Source organism: Enhydra lutris, unplaced genomic scaffold (assembly GCF_002288905.1).
Source record: "Enhydra lutris kenyoni isolate GAN:26980312 unplaced genomic scaffold, ASM228890v2 scaffoldscaffold20, whole genome shotgun sequence".
In the NCBI taxonomy this organism is placed as follows: Eukaryota; Metazoa; Chordata; class Mammalia; order Carnivora; family Mustelidae; genus Enhydra; species Enhydra lutris.
Window position 1 is genome coordinate 5,567,204 of NW_019154104.1, and position 21,453 is coordinate 5,588,656.

The 21,453-nt window shown below is 44.4% G+C and overlaps 1 protein-coding gene across 1 annotated transcript in view; it reads right to left on the minus strand.

The window, feature by feature from the left end:
* Positions 1–314: 314 nt before the first annotated feature.
* The window catches only part of LOC111148692 (tyrosyl-DNA phosphodiesterase 1), a 92,509-nt gene continuing 71,370 nt past the window's right edge, over positions 315–21,453 (minus strand). Inside the window, exons 15-16 of the mRNA XM_022505480.1 lie at positions 10,489–10,597; positions 315–1,545 (exon numbers count right to left, since the gene is read on the minus strand). Coding sequence (XP_022361188.1) covers positions 1,472–1,545; positions 10,489–10,597 — 183 coding nt within the window. The 3' untranslated portion in view covers positions 315–1,471. The remainder of the gene's footprint in view (positions 1,546–10,488; positions 10,598–21,453) is intronic.

A 21,453-nucleotide genomic window follows, 5' to 3' on the forward strand; every position in this document is an offset into this window, starting at 1 on the left:
GTCCTGGTGACACGGCTGAGGGAGACGCCTCTGTGGTGCTGCCCCACCCCCACCCAGGATGGGACCACCATGGTGGTGAGAATCTTGGGGCCCCTGCAAGGCCTATGGACACACAGACTGCAGGGCACCCGCTCTGGGCCAGCCCCGGGGGCCTTCCCATGCCTTCCCGGCTCATGTGATGAGGGTCTGCACGTTTTGGGAAGTAAAAGGCGGGGTCCTGAAAGGTTCAAGCCTTAGTATAACAGGTTCACTACACAGGTAAGAGGAGTAATTCGGTGGCTTTTCAACTTTTTTTTTTTTTTTTTAAAGCAGCGTGAGCACACATACACACATAATCCCAGATAATATCCTTTACAGAATCCCAAAATATAAAATAGGTAAAGCGAAGTGACAGCAGAGTAGAGGGTCCGCAGCTGGCTTCCCAGACTTCTCTATGGCAGCACCGCTGCTCCGCCCTGCCAGGTCCTAAGGTGAAAATCGTAGGCCTGGGAAACAGTCTGAAAAGGTATCTTCAGAAATCTTTCAAAATTAATATTCAACAACTCTTGAAAGTTGTAAGATAAAGAGGGTGGAGACAAACTGGGTATCAGCCTCATGTGGAAAAGAAGGTCTCCATCATCCTAGGAGAACGGGATTCCTAAGTACAAAGGACAGATGTACTTAAAGTGGAAACATTCACAGCTTGGACCCAAACCAGCTGTGATGTGGGGGGCATCCTGAGCCTTTCTGGGCTTCTGTCTCCTTGCTTGTAAGCTGAAGGCACCAATTTAGGTTACCTTTCAGGGTTTCGTGCAAGGAACATACTTGTGCTTTTATATGGTTCGGTGAGCTGTCTCTTCTGGAAACTTGAGGGGATGAAAGACACCCATCTGCTCTGGGGACGGGCGAGGAAATGGCAGGACCCATCTGTAAGCAGAGAGGCAGCTAGCACAGTGCCAGGATGCGAAGCCTCGTGAAGCTGCAGGACGATGGGAGGTAGTAGGACTCCGTGTGTCAGAAGAGTAGCCACACTGACCTGAGCGACAGGCTAGGAACATGGGCAGCCTCATGGCCAGCAGCCCCGAGACAACACTCAGAAAGCGGAGGGCCGGGTGATAAGCAAATGGTCACATTCTTCCCCTGCTTGGCTGAAGAGCAGGACGGACGGAGTACAACACACATAGTCTGTCTTCACTTCGGAAGAGCGAACACCACGGTGAAATTCCATGTATCATTTTGAGGATGACTTTGTGTCTATATTCAACATTGTCGAGTTTGATAGCTTTCATTCTGAAGCTTAAAAAAGTGAATTAAGGGACACTGTTAATGACTATCAAAGGTGTAACCAGCATCGTGCTCACAAGAGTGAGCTCTGCAGAGTTTTGTTAAGGGTGTAGCTAAAACTCGAAGGGTAAACATCCAGCACCAATAAGAACATTCATTATTTGGGGCTTGATGTCTTGCACCTAAATTTCATAGTGCTTTAAGATTCTCAGGAGGGAACCCACATATTCCCATGTGTATCTGGTGCTTTGGTATAAGGAATGTTCCAAATCCATGGCCGATCTGGGGAAAAAAACAAAACACATTATAGTTGTAGAATACTTATTTGAACAGGCAGGATTACAAAAAATTCACTTACCCACTAGGATAAAACCACCCACGTGTCAGAGTTTACACGTTAAGAACCCCTCCCCTCTTTGTAAAGATTTATGAGTGCGTGCATGTGAGCACATGTGGGGGTGGGGAAGGGAAGAGAATGAACCTCAAGCTGACTCTGTGCTGATCCCAGAGCCCACAGTGGGGCTCAATCTCCCAACCCCGAGATCACAACCTGAGCCAAAACAAAGATTCGGACACTTACCCAACTGTGCCACCCAGCACCCCCTTAAGAACCTTCCCCGAAGCAACCCCAGACAACAGCCCATTTCAGACAGTGGCTGTTGGCAAAGGTCTGTGCTAAGACACAGGCGAGTGAACAGTGGAAGCCGGCCAGCAGAAATCAGGGTTGCCACTTACACTGACCAGTCACCTTGCCTGTCAGCCTCAGTTTCCTTCTGTGTACCTGACTGCGGCGCTGTCAGGACGGGCAAGTGAGATTAACACATGCAATGTCTGAGGGCATCCGGCAGAGAAAGGCAGCTGTTACGTCTTACAACTCTGGAGAAACCAACAGCAACAGACGGCATACTGCTCTCAGCTGTCACAGTCACATATAATCAGGAGGCCCGCGTTCACCTCCATGAAATGGTTTTGTTCTGTTCCTTAAAGGCTAATAATTGATGAGGCATGAAGGTCTCTGCACAATGACTGTAGATCGATGGTGAAGCAAGCAACATGCCTTGGTAAGACACAACGGAGAACACTGAAGACCTAGGTTCAGGTCCTGCCCTTGTCTTTCTCTGCAAACTCGGGAAAACACTGGGATCTTGGCCTCGGGTTCCTCAGCTGTGAAATGGGAATTAGCTACGTAAGTAACCTCTCAGGAGGGCTGTGAAACATAAATGAGAACACCTGTGGAAGTTCCCGGCATATTGTAGGTGCTCAATAAACACGAACTTCCCCCCATCCCCTTTTAACTGGGGTTTCAGAAATTGACAAACTGATCACTTTTACCATGCATCATTACTGCTGGAATCAAACCAATTCAAAAGAACAACAGTATGCGTAGGGTGTAAATGCACTCCCAGGGTTAGGAATCAAGCTCCACGTAACTGTCCTGATAGGGAGGAGAGCTCCAACAGCTCTGAAGGGGTGAGTGCCCAGAGTGAGGCAGCCGCGCAGCACGGGTGTGAGAGGTACCATCGGCGGAAGCCACTGCCCAGCACTGCTAAGCCACTCTTGGGGAAGCTTCCTCCTCTTCCCGAACAGAAGCAGATGGCAGCTCAGAGGACAACCTGACAAACAACAGGAGGTTCTCCTCACCGTCCCTGGTGTGGAATAACGGCACGCAAGCATGCAGACAGCAGCACCCTGCAGGACACGCAGGGAAAGAAGGCTAAAGATGGCAACAAGTTAGCAGAAGCCCGTTTTCTTGTCTTTGGCCTTGAGATGGTGTGAAAGCCTGAAGCTAGCTTGTTAAGCCCGTGAGAGAGCCATAATCCTGCACCTGTGCGACACGCTTGCTTCATAAAAGGCTGAAGGTTCCGCAGCACTGGAGACTCCCCACTGGCCTGAACCGAGCACTGGCTCTCCTGCCCCGGGAACACGGTCTTCTGTGGCCGGACTTCTCCCATCTTTTCCTGCAAACTGCCCCACTGGGTAACATATGCTCCACTTTATCCCCAAGGTAAAGGACACCAGATCCTTGCTAGGTAAGGAGCTGTTAGATTCTTCACCGAGGCAGGGTTCGTGATGCAAACACCCGCCAGCCAGCCAGCAACTCAGAGACCGCCACCGATTTCTTCCTCTCCCTCACAATCAGCCAACGATGACCAAGCGGCACTGGCGAGTCCCTAGACACACTGCTCGCTAAGTGAGCAAATGCCTATACCCACGGGCTAACCATGTGCCATGCCAGCTGCAAGGCTCACCACTACCCTGGGGCAGAGACACAGAAGGGCTAACAGGAAGGTAGGAGGTGGCCCTGACTCTGTTGTCTTGCTACCATTACTGGAAGTCAGCATTAACACTTTCTGGCTTAGATGAAAGCCTGTTCTAAGCAATCCTCCTAAATTATCCCATGAAAGAAAAGCTTGCCTCATGAAACAGTCCTGCATGTATCTGAAATATCTGTTGGTGCTGGTTAGATGCCAGGTGCTCTGCTAGCCAAAGCTGACGTCCTCTCAGTTTGCGGTCCAAGAGGGTAGACAGACAAGCAGGCAGGCCATGGGGGCAGAATTCTGAACTTCACCACATCAGCGTGGTGGTTCCCGCACCTGGCTGACGTGCGAATTGCCGGAGCGTTTCCTCAGAGCTCACCTCAAGGGAGCTTGTTTCAGTCGGTCTGGGCTGGGGCCTGGCATTACACATTCTCACCAAGTTCTAACGGCGATTTTAATACAGAGTCCGAGATCAGAAACTAAATGGGATGAGCTGCTTTCTGCTGTGATACAATGGAAGGATTTAAACCAGGATGTGACATGAGACGCATGGCAGCAGGGGAGATGATGTCCAGTGGGAGGGGACCAACAATGGGGAGATGATAGGCAGTGCCGTCTAGGGGAGACACAGTGAGGCCAACATTAAGGCCACGACAGGAAGGCTGGGGATGAGGGGACAGCCGAGGGGTTTTACTCTGTGTCTATGCCATCTGTCCTCGTGGTTGGTCAGTTGAGGACTGCGTGCATCTGACATCTCTAACTCTAGAACCCAGCCCTCTGTGGGGAGGTGGCACAGTGTGACGGTAAAGGGGGCATGGACATGGACATGGACAGGCTACCCATGGGGACCTGACCAAATTGACCTGAGTGCTTAGGTTCCTTGTCTATAAAGTAGGGGTTATATTAGTACTGGTGTCATGGGGGCAGTTAGGATCCCATAAATTCAAGTCAAGTGCTCAAAGCAGCTCCTACCATGTAATAAGTACTTAATGAGTGCTAGCTGCTATAATATAATGACCACCACCCTCAGCTCATAGTGGGTGAGTACTGTCACTACCCTATATGCTGTGTAGGTCTCCCAGGTTTTTTTAGCAGCCAGACAAACCCAAGTACAATATCCCATTCTACCTAGCCTCTAATCCTCTAAGAAATGGCCCTTGTGTTAAAGAGTTGGGACTTGGATGCCCATGTCCAAACACCCATACCCACATTTCCCACTGTCTTCAAGGGAACATGATATCCTACCTACCTATAGAAGTTGCTGCCTATCACCTGAGCAATTGCCTTTAATTCTTTCCTTGTATCAGACACAAAGTGTGTGTATATGGCGCGTGTGTGTGATCCCAAAGAGATGAACTTCTCCTTAGTTCATCTAAGTGATGCCACTTTACTTCAGCTTACTCTGAAATCAACAAATGTACAAAAGACTTGCCAGCTTACACTACAAAGGAAAGCTTCAAAATATTTTACACTGGGTTACCAACCTAGCAGAGATGCAATCTTTGGTAACTGGGATACCAGTGTTATCTGAAGCCCATTAATACTCTCCTCTGTGAAGATCTCCCGTATTAATCTGTGACTAAAAAAAGCACAAGAGAACAATCTACCCAGTGGGAGGAAGAATAATTCAAATGGCTAAAAACCAAGTACTGATTTTAATATCATCTGATAAAATTACTTTACTTTGATAGTTCTAGATTTCCTAAAGGTTTCTGTTGACAAAGTAATTTTAAAAGCTAAGCTGGAAGTTTGTTGTCAGTCTTCTGTTTGTACTATGAAACAATAATAGATTTTATTAAAGGAGATGATCAAAATAATGTCTAAAAACCTCTTCTGGCTCTCATAAAAAAAAAAAATATCCAGATTTCTAAAGATCGTTCAAAAACTGGTCCTTGGAAATTAAGCATTTGCTCACTTCTTTTGCATCTTCTTTGGATTAGAAAGTTGAATCAGCTATTGTCCTTACAAAAATACTTTATGAATCTGGTCTCTGCTATTTAGCAATAATTCTGACAGGTCTAGACTGAAGTTTATTACGATATTACCTAAATTCAAGGAATTATTTCAAATGAATCAAGCAGCAGGCGGAATGGTTAAATTATCTGGGAGCCCATGGTTTAAAGAACTTTAAATTATATACACTACGTATATGCTAAATCTAGATCACGTGTATCTCGTGTGCCAGCCAGGTTTCAATGACCTCGCCTACTGAGCAATTACATATATAGCTAATTACATATATAGCTAAAACTTAAATTCTAAAATATACTAAATCTGTAAAAGATACACACAATGTGGCAGATACCACCTTAACCAACTGATCAATACTGATTTCATCAGTGATCAGGCAGATTTTATCATGTGACTCCTCATACGATGCACTAACAACAACAACATCTCTTCTGTGGTGTTCTTGGCAAAAGTTCATAATCTGGATCTATTTATGAGAAAACAATGGGAAAACCAAATATACAATGTCCCTCACTGTCTATTAAACTAACTGGCCTGTGCTCAGCAAAGTGTCAGCAACATAAAACACACAAAATTTCTTGTGGCACTTTTCCAAATTAATGGAGACTAAAGAGACTGCTAAACAAATATGACATGTAATCTGAAACTTCCCTTTTGTTATAAAGGTCATTATTGGGGCAAGAGATGAAATCTGAATAAGTTCTGTAGATGATAGTATTAAATCAATGTTAATTCCTGATTTTGGTAACTACTGTGGCTATGTAAGAGAACATTTTTAAGAAATATATTTTGAAGTATTTAGAGATTTCACAGATCTTGTTTACAACTTCCAAATGGATCAGAAAAAAGTTAACATAAGAAAGGAAGATTATGTAAGTGAAGGGGAACCTGGGTGAAGAGAATATGGGAGTTCTTTATACTGTTCCTAGAACATTTTTCTAAATTTGACATTATGTTAAAAAATTCAAAGAAAAGAATACTATAGTTGACCGGAACAACATGGGTTTAACTGCAAAGGTCCACTCACATGTGGGCTTTTTCCCCAATAAAATACATACAATACTTAAGTGTATTTTCTTTGCCTTGTAACTTTCTTAATAATGTTTTCTTTTCTCTAGCTTACTTTATTTATCATAGGAATAAAGTATATAATACATATCACATACAAAATATGTGTTAACTATTTAGGTTATCAGTGAGGCTTCTGTCAACAGTGGGCTGTTAGGGGGCACCTGGGTGGCTCAGTGGGTTAGGCCGCTGCCTTCGGCTCAGGTCATGATCTCAGAGTCCTGGGATCGAGCCCCACATCGGGCTCTCTGTTCAGCGGGGAGCCTGCTTCCTCCTCTCTCTCTGCCTGCCTCTCTGCCTGCTTGTGGTCTCTCTGTCAAATAAATAAATAAAAATCTTTAATTAAAAAAAAACAAAACAAAACAGTGGGCTGTTAGTAGTTAAGTTTTGGGGGAGTGAAAAGTTACATGCAGATCTTCAGTTGCACTGGTGGTCACTGCCCCGAGCCCCGGCACTGTGCAAGGGCCAACTGTTCCCATATACCACGTGAACAACCCAGGTCACTTAACATAACTATGGTCTCTGAAGCTTTGTACTTCAATTATTCTTAAATTTGACATATATAACTTACTCTTTAAGTCCAAATAAGATAAGTTTTATGTAACCTTACCTTGTTTTACCCTCTTTATAGTGTATCAGAGAATACAAAGAATATAAGCCAAAAAGGGAGTACGAAGCAGATGTCTCTGGCATGTAACAGCTCCGGAGAGATCACATACTGGTCTATTTCATTCTTTTCAGGCTCAGGGTCATACAACAAGTGGAACATATGGAAGTAAGATTTAAAATGTGGTGATTCTGCTTTATAAAAGATTTTTTTCCCTCACATCAGATGGGTAATGTGCTGAGGTCATAACAAGGTTTGAGGGAGGCACGTGTCACACATTGGTGTGAACATCCAATCATCACACTTATGAACTACAAGAGGATCTGAAAGATTTCCTTTAAAACTACAACTCCTATTAGTGACATGAGTTTGGTTAGGTATAACTTCTCAGGAAAGAGTAATTTAGACTCCCTCAGGCCAGGGGCTTGTGTCTGTCTTGTTCAAGGACATATTCCAAGGACCTAGACAGTGTCTGCACACAGCAGAAATATACCTGTGGAGAGAGCAGATGAGCAGCAAGTCCTGCGTAAAGCAAGGTGGACCTGCAGCTGTGTGTGTTTTACTTCATTATTTGATCAGTTTCTTGTTTTCAGGATGTCTGCCGGTGTCTTGTAATAAACTATAATTGGTTCAGAGCAGTATATTTCTTTGCTAAGCTTTCTGTACAGTTCCTCAGATTTAAAATATAACGAGCATGATCTTATACATGTTACAGTGGTTTGAAAATCATTTCCAAACAAAGTGCTTTTGAAATGTTCTTAACTACTCACTTTCCCAAGTCTTAGTAAGACACCTTTCTTCTAGTCCGTAGAAGTCCCTGGAATGCTGGCTACATGTGAACTGGTGATATCCGAGTGACTGGCACCATTTTGCATGCTACTGAAGCAGTGTAGAAATAAAATACAATGCTCCAGTCTCCCTTGTATGTATGTTTCAAAGAAGTGTATATACCCAGACAACGCCGCTGAACAACAGAAAACATTCTGCTTGCTGGCCAAATAAAAGATTCATCACTGCACAGTCTAAGATACTACCCCGTTGTAAACTTTTAAATTCTTGGGAATGCTTTTTCTATCAGAACTGAAGGAACCTCAGGATATTTTTAAGGCTCCTCTGTCTCTTTCATTCTTGCTTGCAAAGTCCTTTGGAGATTACGGTTAAGTGGAGGAGGTGGAATTCCAGCCAAGGTTCTGGGCTGGGGGTGGAAAGTATATAGCCCAAGGCCAGACCACAGGAAGTCAAACTCAGTCAGTTCATGGTGCGTCTGTCCCCCACCTCCACTAAGCTTACTCAGAACTCAGGTTTGAGGATGGGGGGAAAAAAAAAGAACATGAACAGACAGAGAAAAAACTACAGCACAAAGCTGGAAGGAGAAAGGAGAGGGTTTTCGCAGTGAGGTCCTGTGACACTAGGTGGGTTCAGGGACTGTCCTACATGGGCCTTAGGCTCTTTTCATTATCAGCTCAGCAAGGGGAAGGGGAGAAAATGAACACCGGTTATTACATGCCAGGAACTGAACTGGATATTCTAAATAACAGAAACAACAGCTAACGTTTATTGACTGCTAACTCTGCACTAGAAGACTGTGTTAGGTGCTTTACAGATAGCATCCTGGTTACTCATTTCAACAAACTCTACGAAGTAGGCACTCTTATTTTCCCATTTTTACAAATAGAGACACTAAGGCCTAAAGAAAGAAAATAAGTGCCCAAGGTCACTTAATAAGTTGCAAGGTTGGCACACAAATACAGCCTAATTCTAAAGCCCTCTTTTTCATTTGTATGTGCAGGGAGGGTTGTGGGGGGCACCGATTCTCGGAAATTCTGATAAAACCGATATAATATTGCCAGTAAAAAATGAAGATGCATAAATATACAAATTTAGAGGACTCAAATATACATAGCTTGGAAAGAAGGAAAAAAGAACACTTCTTAAACTTGTTATCAAGACAACTGATTATAGCTCTAGAAAGTCCCCTGCCATAGGCGGCGGCACACCAGGCAGCATGAGACTATATGGATACATCCAACAAAGTCAACACCATCGAAGAAACAGGTCCACTGGAAGGGGAAGGTCTGGTTTACCACCAAAACCAGGAAGGGCAAGTAAGGGTGGGGGAGTAGCTGGAGCCCATCTAGCACCGCCCAGGGAAGAAAGGGACCCAGTGCCACAGTTGGCTCTGTTAAGGAACCAGAGATTCGGGAATATTAATGCAATGATGTCATTAAAACTTTCCAAACAAAAATCACATTTTCCCTGTTCAAATTCAGAATTTACTCAAATACCATTGACTATAATCCAGCTATCTGTGAAGGCATCTGCCTTCCACTGGAAAATACGCTGATTATAATATACCTTTTGCCATTTTAAATTAATAAGCATGTCTTGATTTTACAACTGCTGCTGTGTGAGTCTGGTAAGTATGAATTTGCTTTAAAGACAGACATTCTAGGGCTAAGACAAGTGCAGCTGTGGGGCTGGGACAGACCTGAGATGGAGCTGGTCCCACTCATACCAGCCAGCTTTCCTCCAAGAACACCATGAACCTGAACCAATGTTCTAATGACTTTCTATTATGAAAAATACTTGTTCACTGCCTCTAAGAAAGTCATAGTTGAGGGCAGCCTGGGGATCTCCCCTTTAAGAGGATGGGAGGTGTTTGTGAAGTCAAATTGTTTTCATCAAAATATTAAGCCATTATTTGTCATCTTCACTTCTCGTGAATGTATAGAGGCTTTGTGACGTGATACTGCAACTAAGCAGCTGTGAGAATTCAGTGGTCTTTCATTAACTCAGAGAGTAAAGAGGTCTGCCTGCAAAAATTGTAGATAATGCCACCTTCCTCACTTTTTTTTGACAATAAAAAAACACCAAATATGTGTATACACACACACACACGCATATGTATGTACATACATACATAACATATATATGTGTTTGTATATGTGTGTATATGTGTATGTGTGTATATATATATATATATATATATATATATAAATAAATAGGTTTATTACTTTAAAAACTAATATAAAAAATTCTTGGTTTTTGAGGTCTAATATAGTAAATCTCAACAAAAACCCATGTGAGTAAAAGCTCCTTGTGGTCCTTAATAATGGTAAGAGTTCAGAGGGGCTCCTGGACCAACCAGTTTGAGAAGGAGAGCTCTAGTGGCCCGAGACAGGGCAGCGAAGGGGCCTCTGCAAACCTGCATTTCCGAAGTATTTTGTGAGCCAACCTCCCACTGAGAGACTGACGGCTTCTTCTGGGCACTGTTTCTGTTCCATACATAACACCCATGATCTCCCTTCATGTGTGTCCTACCTTTACTTCCATACAGTTCTGGAGGCAGGTCAAATGGCACAGGAAAGGCGGCCACTGGCTCCTTGCTCCCTGAGAAGAATTTCTCTTTTACTTTGAAGCTGTCCAGGCCCTGCAAACACACAGAGGGCATCTATGATTCCACCCTTTATCTGAAAAAGATCTCAAGAAGCAGTTGTACCTGTATGGTGCTCACAGCAAAACTGAAGTTATTTCAGAGCTATTTTCAATGTTTGATAGGTGGGATATATTTGTAACTCCCCTAAATTAATCTTTCCTAAAAATAAGAGGTTCAAATTTAAAAAAATCAAGTTATAACAAAGTTTACAGAAGTTTAACAAAGGAAGTAAGAGAGAAAACAATTTTGGATATCATAGCCCATTTCTCCTAACCACTATGTACAGTTTGCAAGGAGTGTGTAGAAGACACTGTATATAAATAATTTCAATATTGCTATAGTAACAGGCTGCTCACTCTGGTGTAAGAATAAAAGTTGCCTTCATGTATAATGAAAGTGTTCCAATATAATGTGATAGGAATATAAAAACAAAAACTCTTCCAGACTCACCAAAATGGAAGGTTTATTCCAAGAACTCAGAATAGGGTATTATTTTTAGATCTTAACCAGGGTACAAGTTAAAGTTCTGTTATCTCAGCTCAAGTAAAGAACCACCAACAGCCTTCTAGGACCTTTACAGCAGCGCAGGTACCTACTACGTGAGCCTCATTTTCCCCAGGCCTCCACACACTGATCCCCCTCTTCTGATCTCCCTCAGCGGGTCATCCCAGCACCTTGTTTGCAAGTCACTCTGTTTCTAATCCCTTCTGTCCACCCATCCAAACACATACCCACCCTCCATAACCTAAATACCCACACATCAAACAGTGCTAATGTCTTTGGAACCCATACAAAGAACTAGAGTTCTAACTACCCTAACTGAGTAGGGGAGGTTGTTTGTGGGCACAGTGTAGGACGTGGTAAGAGTTGGGGTTATGCTGACCTGGGCTTCAGTCTGGTTCTAACATTGCTCTGGCATTTGCTGAGCTGCAAGAATGGCTGATATTTGCACTTGTTCATTCAACACATTATTTCTTGAGTGCCTCTGGTGTCAGACACTGGCTGCCTAAGAGGTAACAAAGATGTCATTGTCCCTGTCCTCACTGGGTACAAAGTCTAGTGGGGAGACAATGCATTTATAAAAGTGAAATAATTACATACTTGTGATTACCACTATGAAGAAAAACAGAAGTACCAGAAGACAGAATAGCAGACCTGTTTTATTTTTTCTAATTTTTATTTTTTTTAAAGATTTTATTTATTTATTTGACAGACAGAGATCACAAGTAGGCAAAGAGGCAGGCAGAGAGAGAAGAAGGGAAGCAGGCTCCCTGCTGAGCAGACAGCCTGATGTGGGGCTCAATCCCAGGAGCCTGAGATCATGACCTGAGCCGAAGGCAGAGGCTTTAACTCACTGAGCCACCCAGGTGCCCGAGCAGACCTGTTTTAAACGTGGAGGATAAGGGGTGGGGTGGAGGATGGTCAACAGAAGCCTCCCTTAAAAAATGACATTTTAATTAGACCCTGAAAGAGGGATAGGGTTAGGAGACGTGAGAGTGGAAAGAATATTCCAGGCAGAAGGAATACCTTTGAAAAGGTGCAGAGGTAGCAAAGAGCTTGCATGTTCCGGGAGCTAAAAACAATGGTTAGTGGGACACCTGGCCACTTATTTACTAGGCCTCAATTTCCTCATTTGTAAAATCAGAATAAAGCATCTGGATGCCACCACCTTAAAATATCTTTCACGTCAACACCTAGCCTTGGTGCACAGCTGGTGTTCAAGCAATGCTGAGTTGCAAAAAGAAGGTAAAGGTATCTTGCCTGCTTCCTCTATGGGCTTTTCCATTAGACAAATCAATGTCCAAATGCTCTGTGCACATGAAGACCTTAGAAAGGTATGGCCGATGAAGAAAGCGCTAGCACTGATGAAGATGGGGATGAGAAACAGCAAAAGGCAGTTAAGTGATAACCGTCTGCATGCTACACAGAAAAGCAAGAAATGCCTTTCACCAGTTTCGGGAAAAGGAAAGGCTTTGTACAAAACATTATAGCTGGGCCTTGGGAAATTGGGATGATTCTGATAAACAGAGATGGCAGGAAAGAACATCAAGGGAAGCCAGCATAAGCCAAGGCAGAGTTGTTAAAGCATCGAGCAAGCACATCCGGCAGACGGGGAGTGAATGACCTCCAACGCAGGAGGAGGGCTGAGAACACTTGAGAGAACCAGATTGGGGGGGGGCTGTGAACAGGAAGCAGTACAGGTGCCTGTGGCTCACACCTATCTCACTGGGCCCAAGCCGAGGCCACAGTGACTCTTGATGGGCAGGCTGGCCACGTCAGACGCATCAGGGTAGAGACCATCTTTCTGCTGAGGAGTTCATTCGGTAAGATGGGAGCCCTGAGCTGCTGGGGGCTCTCACATACTTCAAAATGAACTCTGAAAATATGGCCCAAACCCCTGGATTCAGCTCTGCCTGAAGCAAGAGATTCACCCTCTATGTTTGCCTTTTTTCTTACACTGTTTCAGCTGGTTATCTGTCACAACCCACAGCATCGCAAGTGATTAAAGTGTGTGGCCCTCACTTTGACATACAGTGAGGAGGTGCAGGTTTCTGAACCGAGAAGTTCTACTACAAAGGCAGACCGGCACAGATGAGAACAGATCCAACAGGGAACTGTTAGAGCCAGAAGACCGAGAGCTATTGCCACACCAATGGGAGATGGATGAGTGAATGGTAATGGGGATACAAATACCAGTGTCATAACAAAAGCGGAGATACAAACGAGGTGAGTTCGGAGGAGAGTGGGGTCAGTAGAAAGGGAAGGAAATGGATTTGAAAGAGACTGAAGGAAAATAAAAGATCAGGGATATGTGAGGGCAGAAAAGGAAGGGGGCAGAGAAACCAAGGGCACTGGAAGGGGGACACTGCAGCCTGCCCCCTCGCCCTCACTTCCTCCCCCCCTGGGGAGGGCTGCTGGGTCATCTACACAACAGTCAACACTGGTGCCCTACTCACAGCTTACCTTCAACAAGTTCTGGATCGGAGGCTAATCTTACCCTGTTCCTTGTGCATATCGCTTATTTGCTGTGTGACTAGAGGTGAATTACTTAACCTTTCTGGGCCTGGGTTTCTTTATCTATTAAATGGCATGCTGACAGTAAGTTATTTAGAATGATGGCTTGCACACGGATGTAAATTAGTATAGTATGTACATCCAGGATGTTGTGATAAAATTACTCCTATTTTATAAGGGAGGAAATAAAATGAAGGTTAGATAGTTGCCCAAGGCCATACAGCTATTAAGCGGTAAGGCTGGAAATCAAACCCTGCCTTTCTGATTGTTAATCTTCTGTTCCTTCAAGTAGGTAAACAAACAGTCTCACATTCACCCACCAGGAGCCACAACAAAGGAAGAATTCCTTGAAAATTTAAGAGGTGATATTAAAGCAGACCAAATCAGGAGGAACCAACTTCTGGAAACCATGGTTCTTGACATTTGTGAAAACAGGCCAGAGGTTGGGAAGTGAAGTCATTTAATGACATTAAATACTTTATGTGGACTTTCAGATAAAAATAATTTCCCTCTTCTTTGGCTCCTAGTCTATTTCTGTTATTTTCAAACAAAGGATGGCGAGTCCTTACGGCCTGGCCCAGATCTGATGTCCCAATGTGCTTTGGCATGCGCCTGTTCTGTACTTCACATATAAGAAGCTTTGAGCCATCCATGTCTGACAGGAAGTAATACGCTTTCCTGAATGCCATTTCTGATCTAAATTCTAGGGTATTATAGGGGGAAAAAAAAAGTACCACTTTTCCCTTCAATCTGGATGTCAAATAATTTGAAGCTGTCGTCTAATTATCATTATTTATATATCACAGTGGTATCACTTGGCATTTCATGAAACAGAGGAAGCTACCCTCCCAGGCACAGATACTTAAATAGACAGTTAAGACAATATATTTATAAAACACCAGGTGAGAGGGTGGACATCTATCACACTTGAGAAATTACTGGCTTTTCCCTTCATCAGCTCTGGGAGGAAAAGAGCTGTTATCATCATGACGGATTAAGTTTAGTGGCTTAGCTCCATCACAGAGAACAAGAAACATGTTCAAATCTCAGAGATATCATTTATTTTTCAGTTGCATCCGATTAGCATCCTCAAGCAGTAAAACCCTATATACAAGGCATCAAGTTTTCCTGGCTAAAATGGTAATGACAGTAAGCCTTCTAGAAGGAGCACACTTAATCAAAGATGGACTAATTGACAAGGAAGTGAAGTACAGGGAGGTGGCTGTCCTGTCCTGTCTGTAAGGTGGCATGTGATCAACTGTGTTTCCCAAGTGGGGGCTGAAAAGCTTCATGGAGGAGAGAGTAAGCCCATGAGGCCCAAGAAGGGTGGGTTTCTGATAAGCAAAGGGCTGTGTCGATGGGGTGGAGTACACTCAGGAGAAAAAGGAAGAGCATCCCATCACTGTGGGTGTGAGGTCAAAATTTTGACCTCTGCCTTCCATCTCCTATTGAACTGCTGGATCTCCGAGCTGGTACTGCTGCTGCTAACTGCTCCGTACCTGCCAAGTGCTAGGCACTGTTCCAATGACTCGTAGGCAAGAACTCTCAATTCTCCAACAGTGCTACAAAGTTAGTAGTTACTGCACTATCCCCACGTCACACTGAGAAAAAGGAAGCCTGTGGAAGTAACAGGCCCAGGGCCCAACAGCTTATAAGCAGGATCACAACTCTGTTGTCATTTTGGCTCCTCTAGTACTGGGTGCTCCCAGAGATCCTTTACTTGGTCCCTGGTATTTCTCCAACATGTTCTTCTACATTGTCTTTCCACATGATTTAACTTTCTAATGGAGGCGAGGAACAGTAGCACAAGATCACACAACTAGTAAGTGGCAGCTGTGCCACTGGTGCCCCAGCCCACCTCACCCACCTGCTAACAAGCACTCCCAGGTGACTAGAGCCCTGGCTGTGTAGGGGATGTGGGGGGAGGGGTGGGAATAGAGGTTGGGGGGCCATGCTGTCCCAGGTCAGGGCCGGCCCTGCTGTCCCACAAAGGATTCTGGACATAGTCTCGTGGGCCAAGAGGAGACATTGCAGATTCAAAGGGGAATGCAGACCCTGGCAGATGGGCAAAAAGAGCTTCAGAAGTTTAGCCGTAGCCAAGATGGGGAGCGATGGAATCAATCCAGGGAAGAAGACAATGACCTACAGCAGCAGGCGGCAAAACTCTTGCTAGGGCAGAGGACAGGGTGTGGCAACTGGATGTGGACAGGAAAGAGGAAGGAATAGAATGCCAGAATGGAGCTGAGTGGGAGAACATGAAAACTTAGACGAAAACTCCATGTGAAACAGTACCGACCAGCTGTAGCCTCATGGGAAACACTGAGTACCCTCAAGAGATGGCCAGTGGTCAGACACCGTGTGGGGAGGGGAGGGAGCAGCAAGGCAGTGGCTTCTGTGAATTTCATTAGTTCTTCCAGCCAGAGCCAGTCATGATGTGAGCAACTACTTGTGGCATATATATATATATATATCAATTTTGGCAACAAAAGACAATAAAAGAGTTTTATTGTGAACAGAACAGAGAAAAGAGACTTGAAGACAAAGTTCTTATGGATTTGACTGAAGCATTTTTGATTCTAATGACAGAAAAGAGAAGCTGCCATCTCAGGGGCAAACACATCTAGGGTTTGGAAGGAGCTGAGGTGCCCCTCAGCCCTAAGGCAAGTACAGGAAAGCTCAGGCTACCCTTGTGTGGAGGAAACCATTTTGGACCTTGACCAAGGATTCTCAGATGCTTACGTACATTCATCCCCAGAAGCAGCAGTAGCTGTAGCCCATAAAGTACTAGGCAGGCTCGAGTCCAGGACTTAGTGCCTGACAAAGTATGCGCTCCATAAACACCAAAATGCATGAAGTTGAAATAGAAACCCTGCCTCTCCCTAATATATTCACAGAAACCTGAGGATTTAGAACACAGCTACCAATCTTTGAAATTGTTTGATCTTTCCTATATTCAAATTTTTCTGAACCTAAATGAATTAGAGTCTAATCTAAAAGTTAAATACACTTAAAAGGACAAACCTGAGAAAAATTATATACTTGATAAACTGATATCAGACCTCAAAAGAATAGTCTTTAAGCACCTGTGTAACAATAGCTAAGTGCTACGTACACAGTGAAATGTACCCTTGATATTAATCCCCAAAGCTCCTGAAAGTATTCCCAAAGGGAAAGCTATTAACTGCACGGCTCTAACAGCACGTTAGTTAGGTTTATTGATTTCATTCACTTAAATGCAGAAAAAAATGTGAACAAATCAATGTTTGGTTACCAGAGACTTCGCTTCCAGGCTGAGCCTAGAATCATGAATGAAAAATGGTGGCTCTCATCCACTATTTTCAGACCACAGAGAATGTCCTGTCATGCAACTATTGGTTCCTGAGTGACAGGTCCTTATTATGGCTGGGGGAAAGTGCAGGAGCTGTGGGGCCTTCTAGGTGCCTGCCTCAGCAATGTCTGCGCCTCTTCATTCTGGCCACAAAGCTCAACTGTTTGTACACGCTAATCTCAAGTCAGTGTTCTGGAACACAAGGATCAGGGTGGCCTACTGGGGAAGGACAAAAGTGGCAACTCCAGTTGCTGATCACTCAGAAACGTGGGTGTTCTGGACATGGAGCTCTGCTAAGAAGTACAAAGGTGGGCTGATCTCAAGAAACCGGATTCTGGATGACGTCCAGTTAGAGAAATGATTACAGAACTGGGTATTAAGTCTTTTTGGCAAACTTGTAACCAAAAACATTTAAAAGGCATGTCTTACTAGTACTGAAGAGGGAAACACAAGGCCTCATTTTCTAACAAACCCATTCCCATTAGTAACCTTTTTGAAATGAACAGATACAGAAATTTTAAGAACATCTATTAAACACACAGGGATTGGCATTTGCAAGCAGTGCATCAGACTAAGTGTGTGCACATGTGCTTTTAATTTCAACAAAACAGGTGAGCAATTCTATACTGCAAATTGCTTACGAACACATTTGAACACCTCCTACACACAACATCCACCGGGCTAAATCCCTGTGGTATGCACAGCCATTGTTCTCCCCGTTTGCCATCCGTACACAAAGGACAGTGTGTACACTAGGAACTGAAAGGAAGCAACATCAATGAACAGATGTACCAAGCCCTAGGAGAAAGGAGCTCACAGTCCAGTCAAGGAGATACACAATTAAATGATAATACAAGGGATATGTGATGAGTCCGCATTCTAGAAAGCTGTGGGATGCAAAGGAGGGGCACCTAGACCGGAGACAGGGAGGCAGGTGGGTTTAGGGGTGTAGGGGTGCTGTTCCTGATACAGATTAAGGTTGATGAATGATGGCAAGACGGTTATTAGGTATCCACTTGACCGGGCCATCGGATACCAGATAACTGGTTAAACGTCACTTACGGGGGGGGGGGGGGGGTCTCTGAGGGTGTTTCTGGATGAGATTAGCATTTGAGTCAGTGGACTGAATAGAACAGACAGCCTCTGACTACCCACTATAAGTGGGCATCGCCCAATCTGTTGAGGGCCTAACTATAACAAAAAAGCTGCAGAAGGGTGAATTTGCTCTCTGTTGGCTGGAACATGGGTCTTCTCCCAAACTTAGATCGGGATTGAAAGCATCAACTCTCCTAATCCTCAAACCGTCAGACTCCACAGCTGCTGGAATTACACCCCCAGCTCTCCTGGGTCTCTCTCTGATAGAGGGTAGAACTTCCTAGCCCCAAAATCATGCGAGCCAATTCCTCATCATAAATCTTTCTCTGTATATATCTATATATCCTATTGGTTCTGTTTCTCTGGAGAACACAGATGGGCTCGACTTGTAGTAGGAACAAATTCTGTATGGCTGAACACGAGGGCCAGGAAAGAGAGAGAAGTGGTCAGGCTCGGGGAGTCAGGAGTCAGGGCATGAAGAGAACAGTAGGCCATGCTAAGGAGCCTGGCTTCTGTCTTACGAGATTTGAAGGTGGGTGATGCGACCTGATGTGTGGTCTACAAAGACACTCCAGCAGCTGGGTGCAGAGCAGCTTGGAGGCTGCCCTGGGAAGCATGGTGGGAGGATCCCATACCAGGAGATGCGCACCCTCGACACAGTGGCAGCAGGAATGGCCAGAGGTGACTGATTATCAAGCAGCATTAAGCAGCAAAACTTGGGTATAAAAATGTCACCAGAGATGACTGTACACTTTGAGCTAGGACGGTGGGATGACAGTAATAGTAATCATTAATTAAACTTTTATAATAGTATGTCTTAAGTGATGAAGAGGATTTTGGTGAGATTCACAAGGCCCTTATCCTCAGGTACCTTTTGAATAATATAACTTAAATTATATCATAATTGGAGAAGTATCTTATAAGCTTCAAATTATTTAAAAATTGGCCCGATGACATCATTAATCCTGCTTAAAAAACTAGTGATTTTCTACTGTCCACATGGGACAAAGTATAATTCCAGTGGGTCCTGCTTGCCAGTCTCCTTTGGAACAGGAGTCCAACTTCAAATTCTATGGCCCACATCCCAGCGCCTTCCTAGGCACATGGAATGGCCTGCCGTTCCTCAAATATAACATCATTGTTCTCTCTGGCTGGAAGCCTCTTCTCCGTTGATGGGGGTTTAAGCTCGTAACTCATTTTTCAAGACCCAGGTCAAAGTCATCTCCTTACAAAAGCCTTCCCTGGGCCCCTAGGCAGACTACATGCTCCTTTTCTCAGAGTCCTTATACTGTGAACCCCCTACACCACAGTTCTCATCACATACTATAATCTGTTTCCGACCTTATCCATGAAATTCATGAGAATGAAGATGCCATCTCATTCCTCCTCCCACTCCCAGGGCTACTGAACTGGAGGCTTGGGGAGCTGGTGGAGCTGAACAGAGTGACTGCATGGTCATTCCAGGCAGGCCAGAATGTTCAGTGATGAGTCTGGGAGACATTCTGAGGAGGGAGCTATGGAGTTGTGCTGCATAGTCTCTCCTCCACAAGTTAAATGTCTCACTGTGTTCGAATTACCTCAGCAAAATGACAAATCACCTCGTAGCAAAGATCTTTAGGCTGCCCTCAGCATCAAAACCTTATGGTTTATATGTTTATATGTTAATTCTGTGAATTCTGCAGAGACCAAGCAAAGGTCTACTGGTTTTCCAGAAGGTTCACACACCAGTAAGTGATACAGTAGCTTAAGGACAGTCTCCTCTGTTGCAATTTTCCTGACACGGTTTTATGCAGACTGATAAAACACACATCAACTCACTCACGGGTGACACCCTCAGGCAGTGGCTACCTCTGGGATGGCTTCCTAGCTCACAACAATCTGCCCTTGTCTGGGAAACAGGCCCACTATTACAGGACAGGGGCAGGGCCGTACAGAGGTGTAAAAGCAGACAAACTTGAGCAGTCTTTAAGTGCGGAATAACTGGCAAATGAGGGGACAAGCCACCATGGAGGTGTTACCAGTGGCAGCCCCCAGACAGGTGGTGCACTGCTCGGGGCCCCAGGGTGGCCCGCTCTGCCCCTCCCCCCTGCCCTCCGCACTGTGCCACTGATTCCATGACATGCCTTTCAGCAGCTCTGTTGTGGGCTTATGTAAGCTCAAGTTAGTTTCTGTCAAGAGCAATGAAAAGGATCTGAATACCCATTTTCAGCCCTTGGGGGTCTGCTCACTCAGGCCAGTTACTTCTCTCACAGGTCTTGGCACCTAGACATCTCTCAATGAAAGTGCCTTTTTAGAATGACCTTCTTGCTCAGCTTGACTACTAGGCTTCTTGGGAGGGCGAGGTCAAACACATTTTTTTTTGAGAGAGAGAGAAAGAGAGAGAGAGGTGAGGAGGGACAGAGGGGAAGAGAGAGAATTCCAAACAGATACCCTGCCAAATGCAGATCCCTACACAGGGCTCGATCCCACAACTCTGAGATTATGACCTGAGCCCAAACCAAGAGTTGGATGCTCAACCCACTGAGCCACCCAGGTGTCCCAGATAAAATACTTCTGTGTTTTGTCCACATGTCTCATATTGGCACCCTGCCCAAATAATTTATAGTTCAGTGAAGGACACAGAGAATCCACCCAGAAAAGAGAATGTCTGACGAGATAGTGAAAGTTTTGGGTGTCTGACAAGATAGTGATGGTTTTGGGTCCTTATTAGTGTTACAGAGGAAGCCTGCTTTAAAGCACTGTTCTAGGATCTGGCCAAGAAACCCGGACTGCTCGACAAAACACTGACTTTTCAGTCACTATGTTAATTACACGGTCACCGTGCTTGAAGTCTCACCCTTAAATCTATCAGCATAGCATAGGAGGGCGAAATACATTTTTAATATTCTTGCCTGATAGTCTTTATAAATAACCTAATCTATCGAGAATGTACTATAATGGGGGCTCTTCCTTATTGTAATAGTATATAAGAGTCTAATTTGGGGATTCTAAATGATTATGCCTATTTTTTCCTCTATTAGCGGTTGCTAACGTACAGTCAGAAATAGAATCAGAAGTAAAAATTAGCTAAGCAGGGTCTAGAGGACCTTAAGTTGTCTTTCGTATTATCATTTTCATGATGAGTAATCGAGTCGGCACAGTTAGAAATGTCCAGAATTCTGCAGACATGGACAACCAAAGCCAAACAAGAGAGACATGGGATTTATCACTTATTATTGGGAAATAATCCTGGCCTTAGTTCAAAGCTATGGTCACTATAGTCACACCAAATTACCATTATTACCCTAGTGCTATGAATTTATTATTTTTCTGTGATAAAGCTGAAAGATCACAGGAGGGATCAGTTAGAGATGGTGGCTTGAGGGCTGGAGCCCACTCAGCTGTGGAACCCTAGGAAAGTCACATCCTTGTC